The sequence below is a fragment of the Phaseolus vulgaris genome, chromosome 1, assembly GCF_051622355.1.
Source record: "Phaseolus vulgaris cultivar YP4 chromosome 1, ASM5162235v1, whole genome shotgun sequence".
Classification (NCBI taxonomy): Eukaryota; Viridiplantae; Streptophyta; class Magnoliopsida; order Fabales; family Fabaceae; genus Phaseolus; species Phaseolus vulgaris.
The window spans coordinates 11,660,841-11,674,133 of record NC_143498.1 but is presented as its reverse complement, the minus strand read 5'-3'; the positions used below and the strand labels follow the sequence as shown (position 1 = coordinate 11,674,133).

Genomic DNA, 13,293 nt, shown 5'->3' with positions numbered 1-13,293 from the left:
GAGCGCCTAGACTCAGGTGATCTTTCACATACCGAGTTAGCCCGACTTACCATGTGTATAATCAAATGATTCAACTATTTATTCATCTCACAGAGCATTTAAACTCAGGGGATTGTTTACAAACCGAGTTAGCCCGACATACCATGTATACAATCGGATGATTAAACTATTTATTCATCTCACAGAGTGCCTAGACTCGGGTGATCGTTCACAGACCAAGTTAGCCCGACTTACCATGTGTACAATCACATGCTTCAATTATTTATTTATCTCACAGCCTAGACTCGGGTGATCGTTCACACACCGAGTTAGCCAGACTTACCATGTGTACAATCGAATGATTCAACTATTTATTCATCTCAGAGAGCGCCTAGACTCGGGTGATCGTTCACACATCGAGTTAGCCCGACTTACCATGTGTATAATCGGATGGTTCAACTATTTGACATTTACTCATCTCAAGTATTTCCAAAGAACAAATTTATTACAGGCAACCTCATTAAAAAACCCCCGAAGAGGAAAAAGAGTGTTGTCTCAAACAAAAACACAATATTCAAAGGAAAAGAAATACATATGCACCTCAACTGAAATAAAACTTGAGATTTGTTGCATTCCAAGTTCGTGGGATGGCTCCACTCTCCAGAGTTTCCAATTTATATGCGTCGTTTCCCAATGCCTCAATTACTCGGAACGAGCTAGTCCACTTTGGAGACATTTTGTCTCAATCTGGTAAGGGTGTACCTTCCGCATCACCAAGTCGGCAACCTTAAATTTTCAAGGCTTCGACTTAGTCTTGTGTTGTAGTTCCACTCCTCTCTTTAAAGCTTCTGAATTTATACGGGCATAATCCCGTACCTCGTCCAGCAAATCGAGATTCACCTTTCTTCCTTCATTAGACTTTTCAACAACAAAACTTTGGAACCTGGGAGAATTTTCCTGTATCTCAACTGGTATCATGGCATCTGATCCATATACCAAACTAAACAGTGTCTCCTTCGTCGTCAATTGTGGGGTGGTGTGATAAGACCACAAGATTCTTGGAACTTCTTCTGGCCAATTCCCCTTCGCTTTCTCTAATATTTTCTTTAGTCCCCTCAACAGGACCCTATTGGCCAACTCGGCTTGCCCATTCGTTTCTGGGTGTTCCACTGAGGCGAAGATCTGCTTTATCCCAAGTTTTGTACACAGTTTTCCCAGTTACTAGCTAGCAAACTGAGTTTTATTGTTCGATAGTAAACGCCTCGAAATCTCAAACCGACACACAATATTCTTCCATACAAAATGTTGAACCTTGTGAACTGTGATTAGTGCAACTGACTCAGCTTCAATCCACTTGGTGAAGTACTCAATAACAATGATGAAGTACTTCATCTGGTGTATGGCCAAAGGGAAAGGACACAAGATATCTATACCTCACGTATGAAAAGGCAGCATTCCATCGGCGAGATACCGTTTGTACGGGGTCAACCAGGTCTCCTCAACCCTGACTGCAGAACCTCGGAACATTCCTCTTTGAGATCTTCACAAATAGTTATTCTCGAGACCTTCAACGTTTTCTGGACCATCGAACGATGGCTTCTGATGGAAGAGGGCCAAGCACAATCTCATATAAAAAGACAAGAGCCAAGACATGAGCATCCAAAGCCAAACCAAGAGTGTCTAGGCCAAAGTGAAGAGTGTCTAGCACAAGGTGGAGCGTCTAAAGGGAGAGCGTCTAGGAGGAAGGGTAGAGCGTCTAGGACCTATTACTAGGTCCATGACCAAGCTACGGATGTGAGACTTGGGCCAATCTATGGATGGGAGAGAAAGCAACATGAAGGTCCATTAAGGAAAGCTTAAGTATTAGTTGTGGTGTAAATAGCATAAACTTGTTTCCATGAGACTTGACCTAGATTTGCTAAAGATTTGGTCACATTCTAGAATGTTTCTCCACATGGCCGACCACGTGCTCCATGTGCTCCATGTGATGTAATTTGCATTTCATTTTGATTAGCATTTTGATTCCATATTGTCTTGCTGTTTTAATTTTCGTTTTGAATTGGTGTGCTGTTTGGAATTTCCAATCAGTGCATCTTGTTCAATTGTTCTTGAGCAATCTTTGTGCAATTTTCAGTAGGATTCCATATAGTTTGTGTTGCTGTTTTTATTTTAGGTATTTGAGTCCTTATTGCAATTTTAATTGGTTCATATTGTGTTCATTTGAGTCTTTTAATTTCTGAATCTATATATGTTTTGTCTAGTCATGTTCTTCCAAAAATGTCATAAAATCCTAGTAGTACTTTTTTTGGCTTATTTGTTTCTTGTTTTTGGTATAAATGCTTGATCTGAATCTGCTGTGTTTTTGATCCTTTGGTGCCTTTTATTTTTTAGTTTGAGTTCATATTTGTGTGTTAGATCCACACAAATTCCTTTCACTAATTCCATTGTGTTTCCTTTGGTATATCATTCTGTTATTATTTCCAGATTTACAGAATCCTCTGTTTTACACCATTCTGTTTTGGCTGATTTTGCTTATGAAAAATAAAATACACATAAGAAATTTCTGAGCCTCTGGATTTTGCAAGATTGAGGTGTTATCAAGATGACAAAAAAAAGAATCAGTTCAAAAAACAAATAGAAAAAAAAATGATAAATATTACAAAAACAGTATGCAATCCTGACGCTACAACTGGCGAATCTGAGCACTTATTTTAGAAAGTTTATTAAGAAAAAATGGTGCATGCGTTTGGAGTGAAACCAACGCCAAAAATTTGTTGAGATCTTGATCTGTTTGAATATCAATTTTCAGAAGCAAATATTAAAAGGCCAGCTCAGCATAAATCTGTGAAAATCACGCTTTCTGGACCACAACAATTTGTTTCAGTGGAGCTGTTTTTTATTTTGAAATCAAATCTAGTGCTATTCCATAGGTTCCATTTTGTGTGCCATCCTTTCTTTGAGTACCTTTTATTTGCTTGTCTTATATTTCATTGAAACTCTTTCTAGTTGTCACATTTAATTCCATTTGTGTGGTACTGTTTTTCAAATTAATTTGTTTCTTGCTTTAATTCTTTGACCTCTAAGCTTGGTGGTGGATTAATTATCAATTGGTACTTGATTGAGTGGGAATTGACTTGAGGGGAGTCTAGTTTGCTTAATAGGTGCTGGATTGAAGAATTAATTACCTAATTCCAAGAGGAACAAAGGCAAGGAGGAGAAACAAACACTTTCTAAATACACCACATACATTGGAGGGCCCAACAAAGAGGAGACAACAAAGGAAGTGCTAATAGAAAATCAACAAAGGGAGTTTCATCTAATTTCTTTGCAATTTAACTCTTGTTAATTACTTGTTTAATTACGCAATTAGACGGTGAGTGTGTCTTCAAGGGCTCCAAGTGTCCAAGAAGCCTCACCTAGGGCCGACTAGTTTAGAACTATCTAGCTTAACAATTGTTAATTGTTTTAATTGCATCTCTTTGCCTTTAATTAGCTACGCTTATTAAACTGTTTTGTCTTGTATAAGCTTTGTTAATTTTGCTTGGGTGATTAGATAGCTTGCATTATTTCTTGCATTAAAAATTTGATTTCTCCAACTTAATTGTGTTTTAAGTGGTATACCAAGAGAAAGATTTGTGTGAAGACATTGAGGGATAGTTTTTGGCTAAGGCAAGACTTGGTATTTAAGTAGTCCATTGTGACTCACCTCTCTTACCTGGAAAACTACCTTCTTTAACTTCCCTAATTTTTCTCAAAGTAAAACACTTCTATACACAAAGCTCTAGCCATGTCTTCTCCTTCTCATTCTGCAAAGTCTATTGAAAGTGATGTAAAGTCCATGAAATCTATTTTAAAACAACTTGCAAAGGACGTACAACTCATTTCATATAGACAATTGGAAAATGAGTCTAAAATCAATGAGTTAGCTAGAGCAAAGGAAGAGAAATCCCAAAGTTCAAAAAAATCCAATAACCATGCATCTCTTTCACAAATCCAAGAATCTCTAGGGGAGGGAAGCCTTAGAATCCATGATTACTACCAACCACCCTCTAGAAGAAATAGAAGAAGAGAGGAAGAGACCAAGAGCCAAGACATGAGCATCCAAAGCCAAACCAAGAGTGTCTAGGCCAAAGTGAAGAGCGTCTAGCACAAGGTGGAGCGTCTAAAGGGAGAGCGTCTAGGAGGAAGGGTAGAGTGTCTAGGACCTATTACTAGGTCCATGACCAAGCTACGGATGTGAGACTTGGGCCAAACTATGGATGGGAGAGAAAGCAACATGAAGGCCCATTAAGGATAGCTTAAGTATTAGTTGTGGTGTAAATAGCATAAACTTGTTTCCATGAGACTTGACCTAGATTTGCTAAAGATTTGGTCACATTCTAGAATGTTTCTCCACATGGCCGACCACGTGCTCCATGTGCTCCATGTGATGTAATTTGCATTTCATTTTGATTAGCATTAGGGTTGCATTATGGTCCTCCTTAGCCTATAAAAGGAGAAGCCTACACCTTGTATTTTCAAGATTGAATAGAGTATTGTTATGCTGCCAATTTAGTGCCATACATTACTTCTTGCTTAGCTTCTAGGTTTTAATCTTTATTTCACCACCTTCAAAGGGGCTGGCTGAATCTCCCCATTTCCACACTCTTCATGCACCTTCAAGGTCACCACACCTCTTAGGAGGACCTTGTTCATCTCCTCCATTAAGCTTCCGCACCATCTTCAACAAACATCCAAGAAGAGCTCATAGGAAATCCATCAGCTTCTCCCTTGAACTGGATTGATCTGCAGAACCTCCAAATGATCTACCCCTGACAACCCTTATGTAGTTATCCTGGGCGACTTCAGGGTCTCCTGTATTACTTCAGGTTCGTACTGTATGTCAAACTCAGACAATTCAACAACCCAATAAACCATCCAACCTGCGATGTCTAGCTTTTGAAGAACCTTACATATAGGGAGGTCGGTCATCACGACTATGGTAAAACTTTGAAAGTAATGCCGCAATCGCTGAGCTGTGAATACTACAACTAAAACAACTTTCTTAATAGCCTAATATCGAACCTCAGGACCTTGTAGTACTTTACTCACAAAATAGATCGGCTTTTGAATCCTCTCCTGATCTTGCAAAATGACCGAGCTTATGGCCCGATCTGTTATCGCAAAATACAATTGTAAAGGGATTCTATGAATCGACTTATCGAGGACTGGCAGACTAGCCAAATACTCATTGAGCTTGACAAAAGCCCTCTCACATTCCTCGGTTTATATGAAGCGGTTGTTTTTCTTGAGGCACTAGAAATAGGGATATCCCTTATCTCCACTGGCTGACAAAAAATGGGACAGGGCGACCACTCGTCCGGTCAGTTGTTGCACCTCTTTTACATTGGCGGGACTCCTTATCTCTATGATGGCTGCACATTTATCCGGGTTCGCATCGAGGAACTTCCCTACTTCAACACCAAACACACATTTATCAGGATTAAGCTTCAAATTGTACCTTCCTATTGTGGCGAATAGTTCCTCAAGGTCGGCAACATGTTGATCTTATTTTTTCGAGGTGACGACCATGTCGTCCACATATGCCTAGACATTGCACCCGAGCCGTTGATAGGTCACCCCTGCATTCTTCAAGCCAAAGCTTGTAGCAATAACTAGCGACCTCGGTCATGAAAGTTTTCTTACACTCATCCTTCGAGTGCATACAAATTTGATTGTACCCTGAAAAAGCATCTAAAAAGCTCAACAAACGACATCTTGATGCATTGTCAACTAGAGAATCAATGCTTGGCAAAGGGTAGAAGTCCTTGGTACAAGCCTTATTTAAATTGGTGAAGTTTACACACATTCTCCACTTTTCGTTTTCCTTTTTCGCCAAAACAACGTTCGTCAGCCACTCAGGGTATGGATTTCCCTTACATGGCCAGCAACTAGCAGCTTCCGAGTTTCTTCTCGGAAGACAAGGCACTTTTCTTAATTGAACTTCCTTCTTCTTTGGACTACATGTTTAAACCTTTCATCCATCGTTAGCCGGTGGCACAAGAAATCTGGGTCTATCCCTGATATGTCTGTGAATGACCACACAAAGATGCTCATGTTCTCTAAGATAACATCGGTTATTTTGTCCTCTAACTCCTTACAAAGTGAGGTACTGAGCTTGAATTATTTTCCCTTTATTACCTTCTCATGAGCTTTCTCAACAAGCCTAGGTCGCCTCTCATTACTGACATCGACCTCGGTTATCCATCACGGTTCTCTATGTTGGATAGCCACAGTGTAGGTCCTACAGTTCTTCAAGCTACCCTCTTAACATTTTCAGGCCATTTTTCTGTCGGCCTTTATCGTAATCACATTTCCTTCAGTTGACGGTGTTGAAGCTGGAGGAAGCTTCTTCCCTACCAAGACTTGATGTGTGTTTGATGAAGAAAATGGCTTGAGTGCTTTGAAGATTGTAATAGGTTTTTAGATTCATTTGTAATTAGGCTTGTAAGTGTGTATGATTGCCTTTTGCTGTGTAACCTATCCTAGATGCCTAACCAAGTCTAGATCAAGCACATGATGTGGTTAAATGGTTTTTGAAAAGCCTTTTGAAATGTTTTTAACAGTTTTAAAACAGTACACAAATAAATCTGTTTTATGGAGAAAGAATTTGTTTATTTCTTCTCTGTTAAAAAGGCTTTCGTTAAATAGTTTTTGAAAAGCTTTTTAAAATGTTTTTAACAGTTTTAAAACAGTACACAAATAAATCTGTTTTATGGAGAAAGAATCTGTTTATTTCTTCTCTGTTAAAAGGCTTTTCTAAATTTCTGTTAAGGCACCAAGGGAAAGCTCAGTTCGTTATTTCAGTTAAGCTGAGCTGGCCTGTGTGTTATACTTTAATCTGTTTTACTGTGAAAGAACAGGTTTATTCTTTGGTGTGCTGAAAGGTTTTTCACAAGTTAGTTAGGGCACCAAAGGTACCACTCAGACAGTTATTTCTGTTAAGCTGAGTTGGCAGTTTTTAAAAAATAAATCTGTTAAGTTCAAAACTGAATCTGTTGTTTTCTTAACTGCTTTTCAACTGTTTTTTGAAAAGAAGTTAGAAACTGTTTTCTATATAAACAATGTCTCTCTCACATGAAAGAGTGCTGAGGAATTACGCTTTTGACAGAGATCAAACAATTTCCATGTGAGAAGAAGGATTGAAAGAGTTTTTGAAAGGTTTTCCAAAGAGATTTTCAAGTGTGCTTGTTCTAGGAAACCTTTGAGCTTGGTGAAGGTGCTGGTGCAGTTCTGCAGCAAATTGAACTACTGGTTTTGAGTTCTTGCATCTTCTTTTCAGGTGTAATCTTTCCTTTATTCTGTTTTGTAAAGGTGTAAGTGTTAGTCACTCCTTGATAGGGTTTCTTGGAGTGCAAGGTGTGCTGAAATAGGGTTTTTCAGCATTGTGTGTGTTGTTCTTGTAGTGTTCAAGAACTGCTGTGTTTGTAAGTGATTGGTACTGTTTTTTAGTGAATTCCACCTTGGGGTAAGGTGAGACTGGATGTAGCTCTGTATGAGTGAACCAGTATAAAAACGTGTGTATCTTGTATTCTCATCCCTGCACTCTTTTCTGGTTTTTGCTTAATTCTGTCAAGAACTAAATCTGTTCTTTTTAAATTGAATCTGTTAATTATGGGTTAAGTGAAAACTGTTCTTCCTGATTTGTTGAAGATTTCTGATCATAAACAAGGTTGCTGCATATAATGGTTTAAGTGAATTGTGAACAAACTGATCATTCATTAAAACCTGAGAAAGGATCATACTTCTTGAAATCTTGTGTTATGTAACTTTTGATTGATTTCTAAGCATAGTTGTATCCTTCATCCTCACAATATTAAGCTGATCTGGTTCTGTTATAATTCTCTGTTGAACACAATTTTACATTGAACAAAATTCAAATTGTGCCAAGACTGCTCTGAAGAATCAATCTGTTTCATGTAAAAACAATCTGTTCTTTTTGCCTCTGGAATACTGAAAAATTGTGTGTTCTTGCGAAAATTTTATAAGCTCAATTCACCCCTCCCCTCTTGAACTTAGACACTAATAGACCCAACAATTGGTATCAAGAGCTAGGGCTTGTATTTTGCTCAAGTGTGTGTATGATGTCTGAGTTTAAAATGCCTTTTGCTGAAGGTGCATCTATTAATAGACCTCCTATGTTTGGTGGTGTTAACTATGCTTTCTGGAAAATCAGGATGAAGATCTTTATGGAATCTATTGACATGGGAATCTGGGATGCAGTGCTCAGTGGACCTTTTATACCTATGCAGGTTGTCAAAGATGAAGCAATAAAGAAGCCTTGGTCTGAATGGAGTGAAACTGAGAAGAAGAAGGCCCAATATGATTCTTTAGCCAAGAATATCATCACCTCTGCACTGAATATGGATGAGTTCTTTAGAGTCTCTCAATGTAACTCAGCAAAGGAGATGTGGGATGTACTAGAGGTGACTCATGAAGGAACTGATGATGTGAAACGGGCAAGGAAGCACTCACTAATTCAGGAGTATGAGCTGTTCAGAATGCAATCTGAAGAAAGTATTGCAGATGTGCAGAAACGATTTACACACATTGTAAATCACCTCACTGGCCTTGGTAAAGTCTTTGACAAGGAAGAGCTTAACATTAAGGTATTAAAATGTCTTGATAGGAGCTGACAGCCAAAGGTAACAGCAATCTCAGAATCCAGAGATTTATCCAAGATGTCCACTGCTGCACTTTTTGGAAAGCTGATAGAACATGAAATTGAGCTGAAAAGATTGAAAGAACAAGAAACAGTGGAAAAGAAGGCCAAAGGAATTGCTCTGAAAACTACCATGGAACATGATACAAGTGAGGAAGAAGGTGATCAAGAACATGATGAGACTGTGAATCTGCTCACCAGAAAATTCAGCAGATTTCTTAGAAAGAAAAACCGTGACAGAACTCAGCAGAGAAAGAGGTATTCCAAACAACCTATTGATTCAAATTCTTCCAATTACACGTGCTTTGGATGTGGTAAACCAGGTCATATAAAAGCTGACTGTCCAAACAATCAAAGTAATGAAAAATCAGCAAGCAAGAGGAGTGACAAAGGGAAAGGTAGAAGAGCATATATTTCATGGGAAGAAAATGATGTATCCTCATCTAGTAATTCTTCAACTGAAAGTGAAGAAGCAAATCTTTGCTTCATGGTGAATGATGAGGGATCCAACTCTGACTCAGTAAGTAATTTCTCCACTGATTCTGAAAATTATGATCAACTGCTATTAGCCTTTAAGGAAACACATGATGAAGCAAACAGGTTGGCTATAATGTGCAACAGATTGAATAGAGTAAATAGGGTACTTGAACCAAAGGTTAAAGCTCTTGAAGAAGAACTGCACAAAGCTAAAACTGAATTAATTAGTCTTGAATTGACATGTTTACATGCATCAATTAAAACCTGTGATAATTGCAAAAAGCTGGAAAAACAGGTTGAGTATTTGTTGAAAACGCTTTCAAATTTCACTAAGGGAAGAGAAAATCTTGAAACCTTATTAGGTTCACAGAATGCTGTTTTCAATAAAAATGGTTTAGGATATAATCCTGAAATGAAAGGTAATGTGAAAATGCTGTCCAGTTTCTTTGTTCCTTCCAAAACAGGTTTTTCCTCTTTTAGTAATTCAAAAACAATGAATACTGCAACATGTTTTTATTGTATGAAATCTGGTCATGTATCTAGAACATGTAAGGCTAGGAGATATCTTGTTCCTAAAGGATTAGCCAAATGGCTTCCTAAGGAAAGGTGTTAATCATGCTGGACCCTAGACTAAAGGGGTACCATATGTGCTAAATCTGTTTTGTTGCAGAAAAACAGCAGGAGAAACCAGTGGTATCTAGACAGTGGCTGTTCAAAGCACATGACTGGTGATGTGACTCAGTTCATAAATCTGAAACTCAAAGCTGAAGGGCATGTCACATATGGAGATAACAATAGAGGAAAAATTCTTGGAAGAGGAGATGTTGGTACTAAAGACTCAACTACTATTGAGAATGTCCTATATGTTGAAGGGCTAAAACATAGTCTTCTAAGCATTAGCCAGTTGTGTGACAAGGGATACAAGGTCAATTTCGAAGCCAATACTTGTACAATTTCAAATGAAAATTCTGGTAAGGTGCTGTTCACTGGAAAAAGGGTAAACAACATTTATCTCCTAGACATTATAAAGAGTTGTTCTGAAAATGAGTGTTTGCTATCTAAAAATGATGAGTCATGGCTGTGGCATAGGAGACTAGCTCACATTCACACAAATCACTTGAACAAGTTAAAATCTAAGGAACTTGTTTCTGGCTTACCAAACATAAAGTTTCAAAATAACAGATTGTGTGATGCTTGTGTAAAGGGAAAACAGATTAGAACTTCCTTTAAATCAAAAGATATGGTTTCTTCAAATAAAGCTTTGGATGTTTTGCATATGGATTTGTTTGGACCATCTAGGACTGCTAGCTTAGCTGGAAATTACTATGCTTTGGTGATTGTTGATGACTTTTCAAGATATACATGGACTTTGTTTCTTGCTTCTAAAAATGATGCATATAAAGCCTTTAAGAAACTTGCTAAAGTTCTGCATAATGAAAATGAAAATAGGATAAAACAGATTCGTAGTGATCATGGGGGAGAATTTCAAAATGCAAAGTTTGATAAATATTGTGAAAAACATGGGATCATACATAGTTATTCTGCTCCTAGGACACCCCAACAAAATGGTGTTGTTGAAAGAAAGAATAGATCATTAGAAGAGTTAGCTAGGACTATGCTAAATGAATCTGGTTTACCTAAATATTTTTGGGCTGATGCTGTATATACTGCTTCTTATGTGCTTAACAGAACATTGATTAGACCAATTCTTAAGAAAACTCCCTATGAATTGTATAAAGGTAGGAAGCCTAGCATTAGTCATCTTAGAGTGTTTGGCTGCAAATGCTTTGTTTTAAATAATGGTAAAGATAATCTGGGGAAGTTTGATCCTAAATCAGATGAAGGAATACATATTGGTTATGCTATAAATGGTCATGCTTATAGAGTATATAACAAAAGATTGCTTGCTGTTGAAGAATCTATACATGTTGTGTTTGATGAAACAGATTTTTCTGTGCCCAAATCTGTTATGGATGAACCTGGTATGGATGATTTAAGAACAATTATGCAACAGAATCAATCTAGTGAGCTTGATGCTACTAATCCAAATTCTGTCAAAGAATCTACTGCGAATGCAGGACTGCCTAAAGAATGGAAGACTCCAAGGGATCTCACTCTTGACAATGTAATTGGTAAAATTGAGAAAGGAGTCTCAACAAGGAATTCACTCAACAACTTCTGCAGAACAGTAGCTTTTGTGTCACAGATTGAGCCTAAAAGCCTGGAAGAAGCACTGCAAGACAGCAATTGGATAACAACAATGCAGGAAGAGCTGAACCAGTTTGAATACAATGAAGTGTGGACTTTGGTTTCAAGGAAGCATGAGATGAACATCATAGGAACCAAGTGGGTGTACAGGAACAAGATGGATGAACATGGAGCTATCACTAGAAATAAAGCAAGACTGGTTGCTAAAGGGTATAACCAAGAAGAAGGTATTGATTTTGGTGAAACCTATGCACCAGTAGCACGTCTTGAAGCTGTCAGACTTCTTCTAGCATTTTCCAGCATACAAGGTTTCAAGCTGTTTCAAATGGATGTCAAGAGTGCATTTCTAAATGGCTACATCAATGAAGAGGTGTTTGTATCTCAGCCTCCAGGGTTTGAAGATTACAAGAATCCAGAACATGTGTTCATGCTTAAGAAAGCCTTATATGGATTAAAGCAAGCACCTAGGCAATGGTATGAAAGGGTAAGTGAATTTCTGCTGTCTCAAGGTTATAGCCGTGGCAATTCAGATAAAACTCTCTTTCTAAAGAAGAAAAGTGAAGATATCATACTTGTGCAAGTCTATGTAGATGATATTATCTTTGGATCCACAAATGAAGAGATGTGTGAAGACTTTGTGAAAACCATGAAAAGTGAGTTTGAGATGTCAATGTTAGGAGAAATGAATTTCTTCCTTGGTCTACAAGTTAAGCAACTCAAGGATGGGATTTTCATAAGTCAAGAAAAATACTGCAAGGAACTGCTCAAGAAGTTTGATATGAATCAATGCAAAGCAATCATCACTCCTATTTCAACAAGTTGTCAGCTGGATCAAGATTCTGCAGGAAAATCAGTGGATCAAACGAAATATAGGGGTTTAATTGGTTCCTTATTATATCTAACTGCCAGCAGGCCTGACATTATGTTTGTTGTATGTTTATGTGCTAGATATCAATCTGATCCAAGGGAATCACACTACAATGCAGCAAAGAGAATTCTGAAATATTTGCAAGGATCTAAGGATGTTGGACTGTGGTATCCTAACAAGGTATCTTTGAATTTGATTGGTTTTTCAGATTCTGATTTTGCAGGCTGCAAAGTTGATAGGAAGAGCACAAGTGGGACTTGTCACATGCTTGGATCAAGTCTAATCTCTTGGCATTGCAAGAAGCAAGCTTGTGTTACTCTCTCCACAGCAGAAGCAGAATACATAGCTGCTGGAAGTTGTTGTGCTCAAACCTTATGGCTAAGGCAGCAGCTAAGTGATTTTGGTATTCTGTTGAATAACATACCTATAAATTGTGATAATACAAGTGCCATAAATCTGTCTAAGAATCTTGTCATGCACTCAAGGACTAAGCACATTGAAATTAGACATCACTTTCTAAGGGAACATATAGCTAATGGAACATGTGATATACAATTCATTGGTACTGAATTTCAATTAGCTGATCTATTCACTAAACCACTTGCTAAAGACAGGTTTCACTTTCTTTTAAATGAATTGGGTATTATTAGCTTGAATTGTCCTCTACAGTGAAAATTTCAATCTGTTGTTTTATGTTTTAACATGTTTCGTTCCCTGTTTCAGAAATCACAGCTGTGACTAGGAAAGAGAAAGATTTATTTTTCTCTCTCTCACTTTATTATTGACTGCTTTTACGGTTATTGACCAGCAGATCCATGCAAATTAGTGTGTGGGTATCCTAACTAATTGGATTTTGTGTAGATGCAACAGATTTGATGTACCAAAATCAGGTTCCAAGATATTCTTACGTGAATCCACACCTGAACCTGCTGCACAATTGGAATAAAATCTGTAGCATATCTGTGGGATTTGATTTTTCTTCAAAATTCATTATTTCCAAAATCTGATTACATTGCCCTGAATTAAAATTTATGCTTTTCAATTTTGGTTTAATAAGTCT

General features: G+C 37.7%; 1 protein-coding gene across 1 annotated transcript; it reads right to left on the bottom strand.

The window, feature by feature from the left end:
* Positions 1–774: 774 nt before the first annotated feature.
* On the bottom strand, positions 775–1,565 carry LOC137815514 (uncharacterized). The gene is made up of 3 exons (XM_068618630.2): positions 1,497–1,565; positions 1,279–1,371; positions 775–1,161 (listed from the first exon to the last, which is right to left on the bottom strand). The coding sequence occupies exons 1-3, from the start codon at positions 1,563–1,565 to the stop codon at positions 775–777; spliced, it is 549 nt and encodes a 182-aa protein (XP_068474731.2).
* Between the last annotated feature and the right edge of the window lie 11,728 nt (positions 1,566–13,293).